The sequence below is a fragment of the Sphaeramia orbicularis genome, chromosome 18 (genome assembly GCF_902148855.1).
Source record: "Sphaeramia orbicularis chromosome 18, fSphaOr1.1, whole genome shotgun sequence".
NCBI classification, from domain to species: Eukaryota; Metazoa; Chordata; class Actinopteri; order Kurtiformes; family Apogonidae; genus Sphaeramia; species Sphaeramia orbicularis.
The window spans coordinates 12,978,887-12,992,438 of NC_043974.1; the positions used below are offsets into that span (position 1 = coordinate 12,978,887).

Below are 13,552 nucleotides of genomic sequence, written 5' to 3' on the forward strand. Positions count from 1 at the left end.
TGACATAAAAGCAGATCTTTACATAGGCGTTTTTTCCCCTAAAAGTGCGGTAATCAAACACGGTTATCATGATAATAGAATTTAAATGGTAATACTAACTGTCTGCAATTTTACCACGGTTTATCGTCATACCAGTAATCGTTACATCCCTAATACACTGTAAAAAAAAAAAAATCTGTAATTTAACAGAATTTTCACTGTTTATTTTACAGATTTTTCCTGTTTTTTTAAGATACATGAAAATATCAATGAAATGACAAAAATAGACTGTGATTTTACATGTCAAATGTAAAACAACATGAAAAAACTGTAACTGTGAATAACCAAAAATTTCCATTTTTTAAAAGAAATTTTTCTTTTTTCACACAAAAATACAGTTAAAATACATTTGCAAATGTATCGTAATTTCACAAATATTTCTTTTCTATTCATGACATTAAATTGTTTATTTAAAGTTTAATACTGTAAAAAAAATTAATAAAACCAGATAAAATTACTGACAATTAACCATAAAAGAGACTTGTTTGTTAATTGACAAATGTCTTGTGTAATTACAGGAGGTTTCACAACAAAAAAGTTGAATAAATGTATTTTTGTGAATGTATAACATGTATAAGCACTGATAAACTGTCCAAATACAGTTTTTATCAGTGGATTGTACAGCTTAGTCTCATTGAAAATTATTTATATATATATTTATAGGTGATTTGATTGTTTTAATACATGTAAATATTCTTTATTAAACATTAAAAAGTAAAAAAAAAAAAGCAAAATCTCATGTAAAGTTAGGGCAAAAAAACTGTATTTTAATTATGAAAAATTACCGTATTTTTATGAGATGGTTATTTTCCATGATTTTTTTGGTACCCCTGCTGCCGGAATATTACCTTTTTTTTTTTTACGATTTTTTTTTTTTTTTTACAGTGTACAGACCAATATGATCTACAGTAAAATAATAATAGAATAATAACCTACAAAAAATAATTATTCCATATTTTCTTCTTGGTTTGACACGAAAAAAAAAAACAGTATTACATTATGCCTAGAAATATCAACAACTTAAAATTTTTGTCTTTGTTTCAGTCCAAAAAATAACATTAAATTATAAAATATTAACATTTACAAACAATCCTTTAACAATAAAATGTGAATAACCGGAACAAATATGAACAACCTGAAATGTCTAAAGAAAATTAAGCACAATTTTAACTATTTTCTGCCTTTTACTCAGTGTTTAATGTCTTTGTAGATCCAATCTCTACTGCACATGTATAAATGATAAGTTGAGGCATAATATTGTTAAAACTGCACTTAATTTTCTCAAGAAATTTTAGTTTTTTCAGGTTATTCACATCTTTTTTGTTTGGATTGCTTAAAAAAGTGAGTATTTTCATAATTTAATCGGGTTTTTTGCACTAAAACAAAGACAAAAATTTGGAGTTGTCATTATTGATAGTTTATTATGTTATTATTTTACTGGTCCGGCCCACTGGAGATCAAATCCAACTGAATGTGGCCCCAGAAAGAAAATGAGTTTGAGACCCTGATCTAGATAATTAAAGACACAAGGCAGTGAATGTTTGTGTATGTGCTGCAAGAAGACACACTAAATCATTATTTACTGTGGTTTTGTTCTTCCAAACACTGTGTTTGTGTATGTGAGTCAATATGCTTTTTGTTTCCCCTCATAGTATTCAGAAAAGCTGGATTCTTCAAAGGCTTCTTTCATGTTTATAAAAAAAAAACATTTATCCATATAAATAGCCCCCGATAAATGCACCGAAAGAACCACCACCATCAATCCAGCTGCCTCTTTGCTGAGAAGCTTTTGATGCTGCTTCACAAACCTCACAACAACTATAGATGCTGCAGCGACAGTAGATACAGCTCGGATAATTGGCTGTGACAGCTAAATAATCGGGATTACAAATAAGGTAGAAAAAAATTAGCATGGATGTTCAGGTCTCTTTCAGTAGTGGACCTTATCTTCTGAATAAACCTCTGTTAAATGTACAGTACGGTGCAAAAGTCTAATGCAGCCTTTAGCTTTGTTGTTTTTACAGGTTCATTTCTCACATGAAATATGCAAGAAATATATAGATGGTATTTACACACATAAAAATCTGGACTTCTGCATGTAAAGTCAGTATTTAGTGTGACCTCCATTTGGATTCAGTAAATGTTCGACTCTCAAAGCTCTGGATGTTTTCTTAAATAACCGTCGTGTTATATTAAACATCAGAATGTCCCTGTGGCTTTCATGGTCTTTTTATTGTTTGTTTGTTTTTTTTTCCAGATCATCGAATACCTCTTCTACAGTATTCAGACTTTGCATGTTTTGATTATAATAACATTTACATATTTGCTGTATATTCCAGTTGTAAATATATTACTACAAATTCTGAGAAATGCATATGTGTGATCATGCATTTCAGAAAAAAAATATCTGAATATTGTATGAAAATTGTATTGGAACATATTTCTCATTAGAAATAAAGACACACACCCATTACAACCCTGGAAAAACAACAAAGATATTGACATTTCACCACACATTGCTATTTTTGGTCTCCCGGAAGAGTATACTCAATACTCTGTAAAAGAGTTAGAAGTGATAGCTTTTACCTCCCTGATTGCTAAACGCCACCTCCTCCTTAATTGGAAATCTACAATAGCCCCTTCCAGTACACAATGGATTAATGAGGTTATGTCTTTTTTAAAAGTAGAGAAAATTAGATATTCGAAGTGAGGAAACTCGAACCAATTCTATAATAAATGGCAAGTGTTTATGGATTTTTTTTGAGACAATGTAATTCCCTTCCCCCTCTTTTTTTTTCTTTTAATTTATTTATTAATTATTTATTTATTTTCTTATGTTTATGTCATTAGTTTTATTATATTATTCAGACTATGTCTTAGTTTTCTTTTCATTGTATTGTTCATCTGGTTTCTTTGTTATTTGTCACAAAAAAAAAAAAAAATGCAAATTCGAAAGTAATGATGTTTACAAACCTGGTTAATGTTCACATCAGTGTGCCATGGTGTTGGCATGTACTTTTTGTTTTCTTATATGCACACCAATAAAAATATGAAACAAAAAAAAAAAAACAAAAACAGAGATTGAGTCTGCCTAAGACTTTTGCAAAGTATGTATAGTATGTCAGCTAAATTATTAAAAAAAAACAACTGATGATTTTACACTAAAAACTTAGGCGGCTGCGCGAGGCTTCACTTCCCACAATGCATGTCGCGACAAAATTCCGAAGTTGTCCGAGTGACCTCCCAGCTCTGTTTGTTAACACATGGTTTGTTTATGATGGATGACACGAAATTGTTCACTGTAATGCAAGAGATTCAGGTGAATAATCACAGAAAGACTTACAGATTTGTGATACTTAGGCTATGACTGAGGTTTTACAGATTTGATGAAAAATTGGTCATGAAAGTCTCCCGCAGCTTTAACCCTTTCATGCATGAATTATGCGAACCTTTGTCAAGATTTTTTTCTTGAGTGTTTTTATTCTTCCGTAGGCATGAAAAAACAATTGTGCTTGAGTTTTTTTTTCATATAGTTACAAAAATGTCCATGCATTTAATTTTTGAAGTAAAGAAACATGTATTTAAAGCCCAATATCAGAAAGTGGCATAAAAACAATGAAATAAAAACATTTTAATCCTCCTAATCTGATGTTTTCTCACATTTTAACATATTAGTTAGTTATTACTCACTTCATGTAGATAATATGCAAAAAAAAAACAACAACATTATGTCTTACAAATAATAATTGATTTACACTCAAACATGTTAGTGCAGGTCAGGTTTATCATTGCTGTAACCAAAGTTACAGTAATGGTATGAATGTCAGTGTATGGGATGATGCATAGGTGTCCACTGTGTTGGCTGATATGGAACTAAAACAACAAAACCCATGAATATACAAGAGAACAGCTGGAGAAGAACTGTCTACAGGGTGGGGAAGCAAAATTTACAATATTTTGAGGCAGGGATTGAAAGACAGTGTATGACCAATTAGTTTATTGAAAGTCATGAGAATTTAAATCTTCAAATCATATTTTACTGCATTTCTAACGGTCTTGTTGTCTACCTCAAGTTCAATTGCCATTTTTCTCATGGATTTGGTTGGATCCTTTAGGATTTTGGATTTGAGAGCTTTAATAAAAGCTTTGGTACGTTTTTTGTTGCTTCCTCCACTTCCAGACTTTCTTGTAATAGTTTTGCTGATAGTCATTCTCTTCTTTCCATTATAAACAGTCTGAGTTTGGAGATGTTGCGTAGGTGGAAGAAACAGTTTTTGACTAGGTGTTTGGAGTAGAATTCTAAAGACATGTCCTGGTCAAAGATGACACCCAGATTCCTCAGTTTTGTCTTACCGAGGAACTCAGGTCTCCAAGGTGATGTTTGATCCCTGGGATTGCACTATCTGGGGCAATGATGAGGGTCTCAGTTTTGCTGGAGTTCAGCTGGAGGCTGTTATCATTTAGCCACTGCTTCAGCTCTGACAAGCAGTTGATTAAGGAACTCAGTTTGTGGGGCTCAGAGGAGTTAAAGGAGCAGTATATCTGGATGTCATCCGCGAATAGATGATAGGAGACATCACTATACTGTCAGATAATGTGGCCAAGTGGGAGGACATAGAGTAAGAATAGCACTGGTCCCAGGACAGAGCCTTGGGGCACACCACACAGTAGATCCGCTGAGTCAGATTGGAAGTTGTTTATTGACACAGTGAAGCTTCTGCCGGTCAGGTAAGAGGAGAACCAGTCTAGCACAGGACCTGACATCCCTACCAGGTCCCTCAGTCTCTCAATCATTATGGTATGGTCCGCTGTGTCAAAGGCCGAGGAGAGATCTAGCAGGACCAAGACCGTGGATTTCCCGGAGTCAGCCGCCATCAGGATGTCACTAGACACTTTTAATAGTGCGGTTTCTGTTGAGTGGCGTTGTCTAAACCCAGACTGAAAAGTGTCATAGATCTGGCGTGTCTCCAGAAAAGCTGTAAGTTGTTTAGACACTGCTTTCTCAAGGATTTTGGCCAATAGAGGGAGCTTTGAAATGGGCCTGTAGCTTTTGAAGTCTGTGGGGTCCAGTGTGGTTTTCTTTAGTTTAGGTTCTATGATGGCCTGTTTGAAGTTTGAAGGATATGTTTGGTTTCAAAACAATTGACGTAGTGCCTGCTGAGAAAAAACAACTAAATGTTCATTGTAAATTTTGCTTCCCCACCCTGTAGCTTAGTGACCACTATGCGTGAAAGGGTTAAAGTGCAAACTTTACAAACTGTGCAAAAACACAAACATTGCACATTTTTCTTTCCCACTCCATTCTCCAAACCTAAACTCTTTGTCTAGTCTAGTGACAGATCACCATGGCAGTAGATTGGTTTGTTGTACGTCCCTAAAAAGAGTCCAGGGTGCTCCAACACTAAAACATTAGTTTCACCTGGAAAAAAAAAAAAAAACAAACACCCAGGATGATCCCATGCCCCCCCCTTGCAAGCCTTCGCCAGCCCCACAGTTTGAGAAACACTGCATTAGATAGATCAATTTTGTTGGAACAATAATTGTCAAGAATGAAGGAACCTTTACATTATCATCACCACTGAATCTGCCAAGGTCATTTAAAGGTCACTTGCAGACCCACGTACCTGCAGGAAGACCACTTTGTCTTGTGTCTGTGCGAAGGCCTCCAGCTCATTGCTCCTCCTCCGGAGTTGACTCAGTTCGTTCTCCAGACCTCGGGCCAGTTCCTGAGCGTGGCGTTCGGCCTCGCGTTGGCGTGTGGCGATCAGCTCCACCAGCTCGGCCTGGCTCTGCTCCACCAGACGCTGCAGCTCTGCATACACCTGCCAGCTCTCCTCCAACTCCTTCTGAGCACTGGCCTGCACAGACAGAGACAGAGGTGAGAGGTTAACACTCATATGCACATAATATTATACACAAAACGCATTCGATCTGCTGTTTGACTGTACATACTGTGTTTTTACACTTCTTTCTCATATGTATATACAGTGATGTGCAAAAAATTTGTCAAATCTGAAGAAACTGGTGGTTTATTTATGTTCCCAGAGCCTGAATTTCACTTTTTTGCCATTGCAAAAGGTCAAGGCAAAGGTACTGAGAATATTTCACCTACAAATTTATCAGTCCAGTCCTTTTTTTTTTTTTACATTCTACTCGAATAATTAGTGTGGCCCCCCTTGGCAACAATCACAGCAGCGCATCTGTCTGGTATTGTGTCGATTTGTTTTCTGAGAGTTTCAACCCCAATGTCATTCCACGCTCTCAGAAGGTCATTCCAGAGAGTTTCCTTAGATTGTTGCTGGGGGGGCACACTAAATATTAGAGTAAAATGTAAATAAGGGACTGGACTGATAAATTTGTAGGTGAAATTTTCTCAGTACCTTTGCCTTTAAGATTTGACAAGTGTTGTAATATTTTGCATACTACTGTACATATTTATTTAACACATATCATTATTAAGGTTTTTACACATTACATATATTTTCTGACATGAAATGATAATATTATGCAGGTCTCCCTTGAACATAAATCCCAGACCCCCCCCCCCCCCCCCCCCCCCAAGGCCACCTCTGAATTTTAAAACAGCTATAAAAGTAAATAACATAAAATAATAATTTACAGAAAATATAAGTTATGTTGACTTGAATACTTCTCAACATCCTTTTTTTTTTTTTTTAAATATCTGAAACATAATCAAACATCATTTAACACAAAAAAAAGGCGGCATCGTCTCACTTTATAAGTTATGATGATGAGATATCAAGTGCTGATTCGAAAAATTTTTGAAATGAATTCCATATCTTGTGGAAGATTTGAGTTTCCCATTTAATTATGTACGTGAGCCTTTCAAAAGCTATGCAGGATGAGAGTTCCAGTTCCAGTGTGTTTTATAGATATACATATTCTTTAGTGGGTTTTTTAAAATACTTTTATACTTTCTAGCTGAGAACTGTTTGTAAGCAAAATTTTGTTTTATGCACATAATGACAACAAACATTCTTGAATCTTGAATCTTAAATATTTACCTGGGCTGTGTCCACTACAAAATTCAGTCTAACGTAAGACCAGAGAGTACAACAACAAACTCTGCATGTGTTATGTAAATGTTTTGACTCAGCTTGGGGCTGGATACCAATGTGAAAACTATTTTATTTCACCATCTTTATTTCAAATGCAACTTTGTTTTCCCCATCTGTTCTTTCTGCAAGACATTACTGCACAATACAAATAAACGTATGACACATGCTATGAAGTTTCTACTGTTTTTTGTTTTTTTTGGATGCTATTCTCCTTCCCACCTGAAGGGGGAACCCTTCCTCTGTCCTGATATTATCAGTATAGTTCCAAAGCAGGAGTGTCAAACATAAGGGCCTGTGGGCCAAAACCGGCCTGCCAAACCTTTATTTTACCAGGCTAGACCTAAAAACTGTTTCTTATTGACAATAAAAGCTTGGAAAATATGAGCAAATACTTGTATCAGGAAGGGAAAAGAAGACAGAGGCAAACAAATGAAAACTAACACAACAACAGGCAGGCAAACAAGAATAAAACCTGCGATGAGTGTGTGTAAGCCCAGTTTACCAGAGGAAAATATGCAGGTACCTTAAGTACACTTTCACAAACTAACACTGCAATAAAGTTATCAAGTACACTGAAAAAAAATTGGGGGTGTTATTTACTTAGAAAAACTTAGCAAAGGTATTACATAACTATGACTGGCAGTCAGCAGGAGGACAGCTAAACTACTTCCCTCTTGTATTTATGTATTTATGTATGAATGTATGTATGCATTTATTTATTTATCTTTTTTTTTTCTTCTTGAGAACTTCCACACTTTGTAGCATTTTTTAAAATACTTTTTATGTATGTACAGAAGCCCACATTGTTAACATTAAGCAGCATTGTATGAATGTCGTGGTCCAAGTGAAAACTCTAATAAAAACCTGAATTATATATATAAAAAAAGAAAAATGTAGGAAAATATTTGCACTTAGAATTATAAGTAAATTCTACAAGGGCGATCATCAAGTAAACTTTACTTGCGGATTTATGTTTATTTTACAAGCAAACCACAGGTAATTTACTGATGATTATTAATATGGTCGTTGAATTTGACTTTCTCCTTCTTTGCAAGTTTTACTTAAATCTGACTGACTCAAACTGAAAAATGCTCATGATAATGCACCTAAAGCTAATGGCTTATCAAGTTAATTTTTAAATACTGTGACATTTTGGCAGAACAATGATGCAGGATAGTGAACATTCTTTAAACTCCTTGGATCTCATTACTGATGATGTGACGTTCACGAACGAATCGAATCTTTTGAATGGCTCTTTGAAATGAAGGAACCGAGTCTTTGTAAAGACCTGTTCATATTTTTTTTCTTTCTTTCCTTCTTTATTTTAAGGAGGGAGTGTCTGATTGCCTGTCAATTTAGCGTCACTGGGGAGGCATTGGCTTTATATACAGAGTAGAAGTGAGAGAACTCCTGATGTAGGATAGTGAACATTCTTCGAACTCCTTGGGTCTCAATACGCTACATACTTATGAAACAACAGTGGTATCTAATTTCGTAGAACAACATGTTAAAAACAGCCTAGACTGTCTGACAGCAGCACAGAGCGTTCAGTCTTGGTGTCAAACTGAAATATTCCTTCCACCCAGTTCACTCAGATACTCTCCCCTATAGGCAGAACATGGGTCATAGAACTACAGAACACACTTCTATAAATAATATTAGCATAACTCTTAAAATGCATTAGACATAAATTTGAGCTGTTTCAGCCATCACTGCCCTTTTCATGAAGCGTGTCATTAACATTTCAGAGTGCATTTGTTGGTTGAACAACTGGATAAACCTGTTATGTCTTTCCTGAGGAAATGACCAAACCTAACCCTACATTTCAACATTCCCTTCAGTTTTCAGTGACTTTGGGTTTTTACTTTTCCAGTTACATGACTCCATGGTGACTCATTTACTGTTTTCATGTATTTTGCACATTATGTTGGTCTGTTTTCTTTATTTTCAAGTATATCAGTTGAACGCACCAGCACAAATCCATGCCAGCAGGAGCAGTTGTATGTGTTTATACCGTACACAAACACAGACGTGGATGTGTGTTCTGATATTTGACCCACTGGTAACTGAACCCTTATTGTATTTGTCATTGTAGGTAAAAATGTCACAGAGACAAGCAAACTGTCTATAATGTGCTCTAGTTTCTGAAGTGTGAAAAAGGCTCTTAGGTTCTGTGTTAGTTGATGTAATGTAAAAAGAGGTCACGAGCCAAAAAAGGTTGGGAACCACTGCTCTAGGGTCTGGCACACTCAGAATATTAACTGAGTCTTGATACCAGTTCATTCACAATTAAATAACAACATATTGTTCCACCTTATACCCAAAAATTACACATATACCATACTGTTCATCTCTGCACATTTAACATATTATTTATCTCTGGCAGTTTTGTACATGTTACATAACATTTATCTGACAGTTTACACAATTTCTCAGATATTGCACATTTACATATCTATCTATCTATCTATCTATCTATCTATCTATCTATCTATCTATCTATCTATCTATCTATCTATCTATCTATCTATCTATCTATCTATCTATCTATCTATCTATCTATCTATCTATCTATCTATCTATCTATCTATCTATCTATCTATCTATCTATCTATCTATCTATCTATCTATCTATCTATCTATCTATCTATCTATCTTTTTTTATTTATTTCTTTTTTCTTAGTAATACTAGTTCATATGTTTTATATTTTTATGCTCATTCTCTTTTGCTTAAGTACCACTTTTATTTGTTTTTAATTTCCTAGTTAAAATATTTCTTTTTTATATATGGGTGCTCCTATGACACTGGGTTTATTTTGGTATTTGTCACTTTCCCAGCTTTTTAGACCCAATAATAAAAAAGATATTCAGACATATTTCCCCCCAGGATGTACCTAATGATGACCTCATATAAATGTAAAAAAAAAAAAAAAATTACACTCTTGTTCTGAGCCATCCCAAAATTAATGAATTTTTGATTAAATGTTGGAGCCAAAAATAGGACCAAATTGGGACATGAAAAACTACCAAGCTGTCAGTGCATTTGATGTGGAAAACATGGCTGTAAATGGTCTTATATAGACTATAAATAAAGACACTGTGTTAAATTTGATGATCCTAGTGGTTTTTCTAATCCAGACCGTGGGTTTTTTATGAATCCTCAGACTCCTTCAAGGTTTTGTGTGTAACACATTGTGTCCACTCATGTTACATGCAGAACCTGCCCATTTACACGCAAATAAATCGTGAGTGATTTTGCAACAGCGGCCATTTTTGTGAAAAACTCTTCCTTGCATAATTAGTTTGATTTCCAAAATGTACCTGTGGGAGAATATAAAGATATTTGAAAAAATAGTTGTAATTTTTGTGTCCTTTTTACCGTGTTACATGCAGATTTTTGTATGAAAATAATATAAAAATGTGTTTTCTCTTTTATCTCAGAAAATATTTATTTTTAAAAAAAGACCCAAAGTGCTTCCAAACTTACTTCATTACATTAGTCAGGTTTGAATTTTTGTATGAAAATAATATAAAAATGTGTTTTATCTAAAAAAAAATAGTGGTCCAAAATCTTCGACCACAAAATCTGCTGGAAACCTCATATAAGCCATGTAAGAACAAAGCTGGCAAAATGCACTGCAGTTCTGGATAAAATAAGTCACATACTGGATCCTAAATCATTGCACATTCTATATTCATTATTTTTACCGTATCTATCCTATTGTGCGGAGGTCTGGGGAAACATCCATAAAAGCACTCTACAGCCCATATGCACACTACAGAAAAGAGCAATAAGGACAATTAACAAAGGATACAGAGAACACACAAACCCACTATTTATAAAATCAAACACATTGAAATTCATGGATTTGGTTAAATTTAAAATAGCGCAGATAATGTACAAAGCAAGAAATAATCTACTGCCAAAAAATATTTGGGGAATGTTCACTGAAAGAGACGGAGGCTACAATCTAAGGGGAGAGCTAAATTTTAACCCTTTCATGCATGAATTATGAGAACCTTAATCAAGATTTTTTTCCTGAGTGTTTTTATTCCTCTTTAGGCATGAAAAAAACAATGCGATTGAAAATTTTCTTATGAAAAATAAAATTAAAAAAAGTAAAAAAAAAAAAAAAAAAAAAAACATTTAAAAAAATAGTAATAATAATGAAAAAAATTCTTATGAACCTATTTTTCATGGATTTGCAAAAATGTCCACTCAGCTGGACACCATGCATTTAATTTTTGAAGCGAAGAAACATGCATTTACTGATAATTGCGTATAACTATTACACTCAGGGGAGATCTACACAATGTTACCAATTCATGTCAGAAATGATATGTAATGTCTTAAAACTTTAACAAAGATATGTGTAAAAAAAAAAAAAAAAAAATCCATGAATATACAAGAGAACAGCTGTAGAATAAGTGTCCACTGTAGTGACCAGTATACATGAAAGGGTTAAAAAAACACAGTAAGAACAACAATGAAAAGTATGTGCATAACAAGCTGTGGAGTGACTTTGTGGAACAATCTGGAACAGGAGATAAAGGAAAGTACAAACATAAATATATTTAAAAAGAGGTATAAAGAATTGTTTCTAAATAAGTATATGGAACATGAAGGATAAAAATAGTATTGTCTCAAACACCAGTCATGGTTCTTGGAATTAAGACAGAGAAATTTGTATTTCAGAGATTTTCATATGTGTGAGTGGATTAAAATGAGGACAGATGTGAAGTCTAGATGAATTGGGATTGTGGGGGTGAAATTATGGGATCTTATGATGCACTTAAATTACACTGGGTTACAAAAAATGTTTTTTGCAAGTTGTCTATGTTTTTTCAATTGAATTAAGACCATTTTGCACCACGAAATCCAAAAATGACATCTGTTTTTCCTCAATCAGGTCAGGTTTTTTTTGCTAATTTGATTTTTAAAAATTTGATCTCACAATCTGCACCCAAAGTTTATCTTGGTCACCAAGTTTAATACCAAAATAAGATTGGTAAGCACACTTTATGAAACTTGTGACTTGGTACAATGGTGTATTCACCGCAGATGTAGCAGAATACGTCAGGCTTATTTTTGCAAGATCTTCTAGTCCACAGGTGTCAAACTCCGGCCCTCGAGGGCCGGTGTCCTGCATGTTTTAGATATTTCCCTCTTCCTTCCACACCTGGTTCAATTAATGATCAGCTCATCATCATGCTCTGCAGAAGCCTGATAACGATGTAATGGCTTCCAGGTGTGATGGAGGAGGGAAACATCTAAAACATGCAGGATACCGGCCCTCGAGGATCTGAGTTTGACACCCCTGTTCTAGTCGAAGCCATTTCATTCACCTGTAATATTAAAAAAAACATTGATCATAAATTGGCAAAAGTCAAATCTTCAGAACTCGTTTATTGCAAAAAATATGAAAGAATTTTGTATCATATGATGTGAAAATGCCCATAAATGTAAGCAAAAATGTTAAAAAGCCAATATGTAGCATAGTTCAGAAAGTTGACCTGATTGAGCAAAATTAATGTGATTTTTGGATTCAGCACACCAAAATGATCCTAAATCAGCTCAAAAAACTTAAACAATAAATTTGTTGTTGACCAGTGTTATCCACTCCTTTGGCGAAGTTTAAAAAAAAAAAAGAAAAAAAAAAAAACTTTAAGTACTTTAAGTTTAAATTATTCAGAAATATTGAATTGAGATGGTAGATGTATTTTTGTTGATTTTTTTATTTTTATTTTTTATTTGTTATTATTATGGTGTGAATGCTCGATGCTGTACACATTTAAGTTGATGTAAGCGGTGTATTAGTTGAAAAGGATAGGCAAAAAAAATAAGATTTTGCTTCCAACCTGTTCCTTTTTTGGTTTTCATGTTTATTACGATTGATGTACTGAGTACAATGACTGATGTAAAACCAACTGTTACGGCTACTCTTGCAGTCAAAAAGAAAAAGGGTAAAAAATAAAAATAGCAGAGTAGTCTGAGGAGGAGGTCCATGACTCACTAAATTCCTTAATAAGCACTCGCGGAGATATTTCTATATTCAAAAATGATCAAAATTTATTTTCACCAACAAAAATATTCTCCATGGTTGACTTCTACCTCACAACAATCAAACAAAAAAACTTCTTAAGCAGATATAGCATATTTAGTGGTAGATAAACTGTCTCACTCCTCACTCCTTCCTCATGACAGTCAGACAAAAGGCCTGAACCAGCTGTCCTCTCTCCCTAATCACAGGAGGAGGACGGTCCGATCAGGAGGAGGGCGTGAGCAGCTGAAAATAATATGAAATCAATCATAATTCATTAATCAATACGACTATTTGCCTTATTTTAATTAACCATTATCCAAAATATTAATAAATAATATAAATGGCTCCAACACCAACCAAAAATAAATTCATTCATTCATTCAATTTTTA

The 13,552-nt window shown here is 34.1% G+C and overlaps 1 protein-coding gene across 1 annotated transcript in view; it reads right to left on the bottom strand.

The window, feature by feature from the left end:
* Window positions 1–13,552, bottom strand: part of btr12 (bloodthirsty-related gene family, member 12) — a 38,454-nt gene that overhangs the window by 8,689 nt on the left and 16,213 nt on the right. Inside the window, exon 5 of the mRNA XM_030162941.1 lies at window positions 5,664–5,897. Coding sequence (XP_030018801.1) covers window positions 5,664–5,897 — 234 coding nt within the window. The remainder of the gene's footprint in view (window positions 1–5,663; window positions 5,898–13,552) is intronic.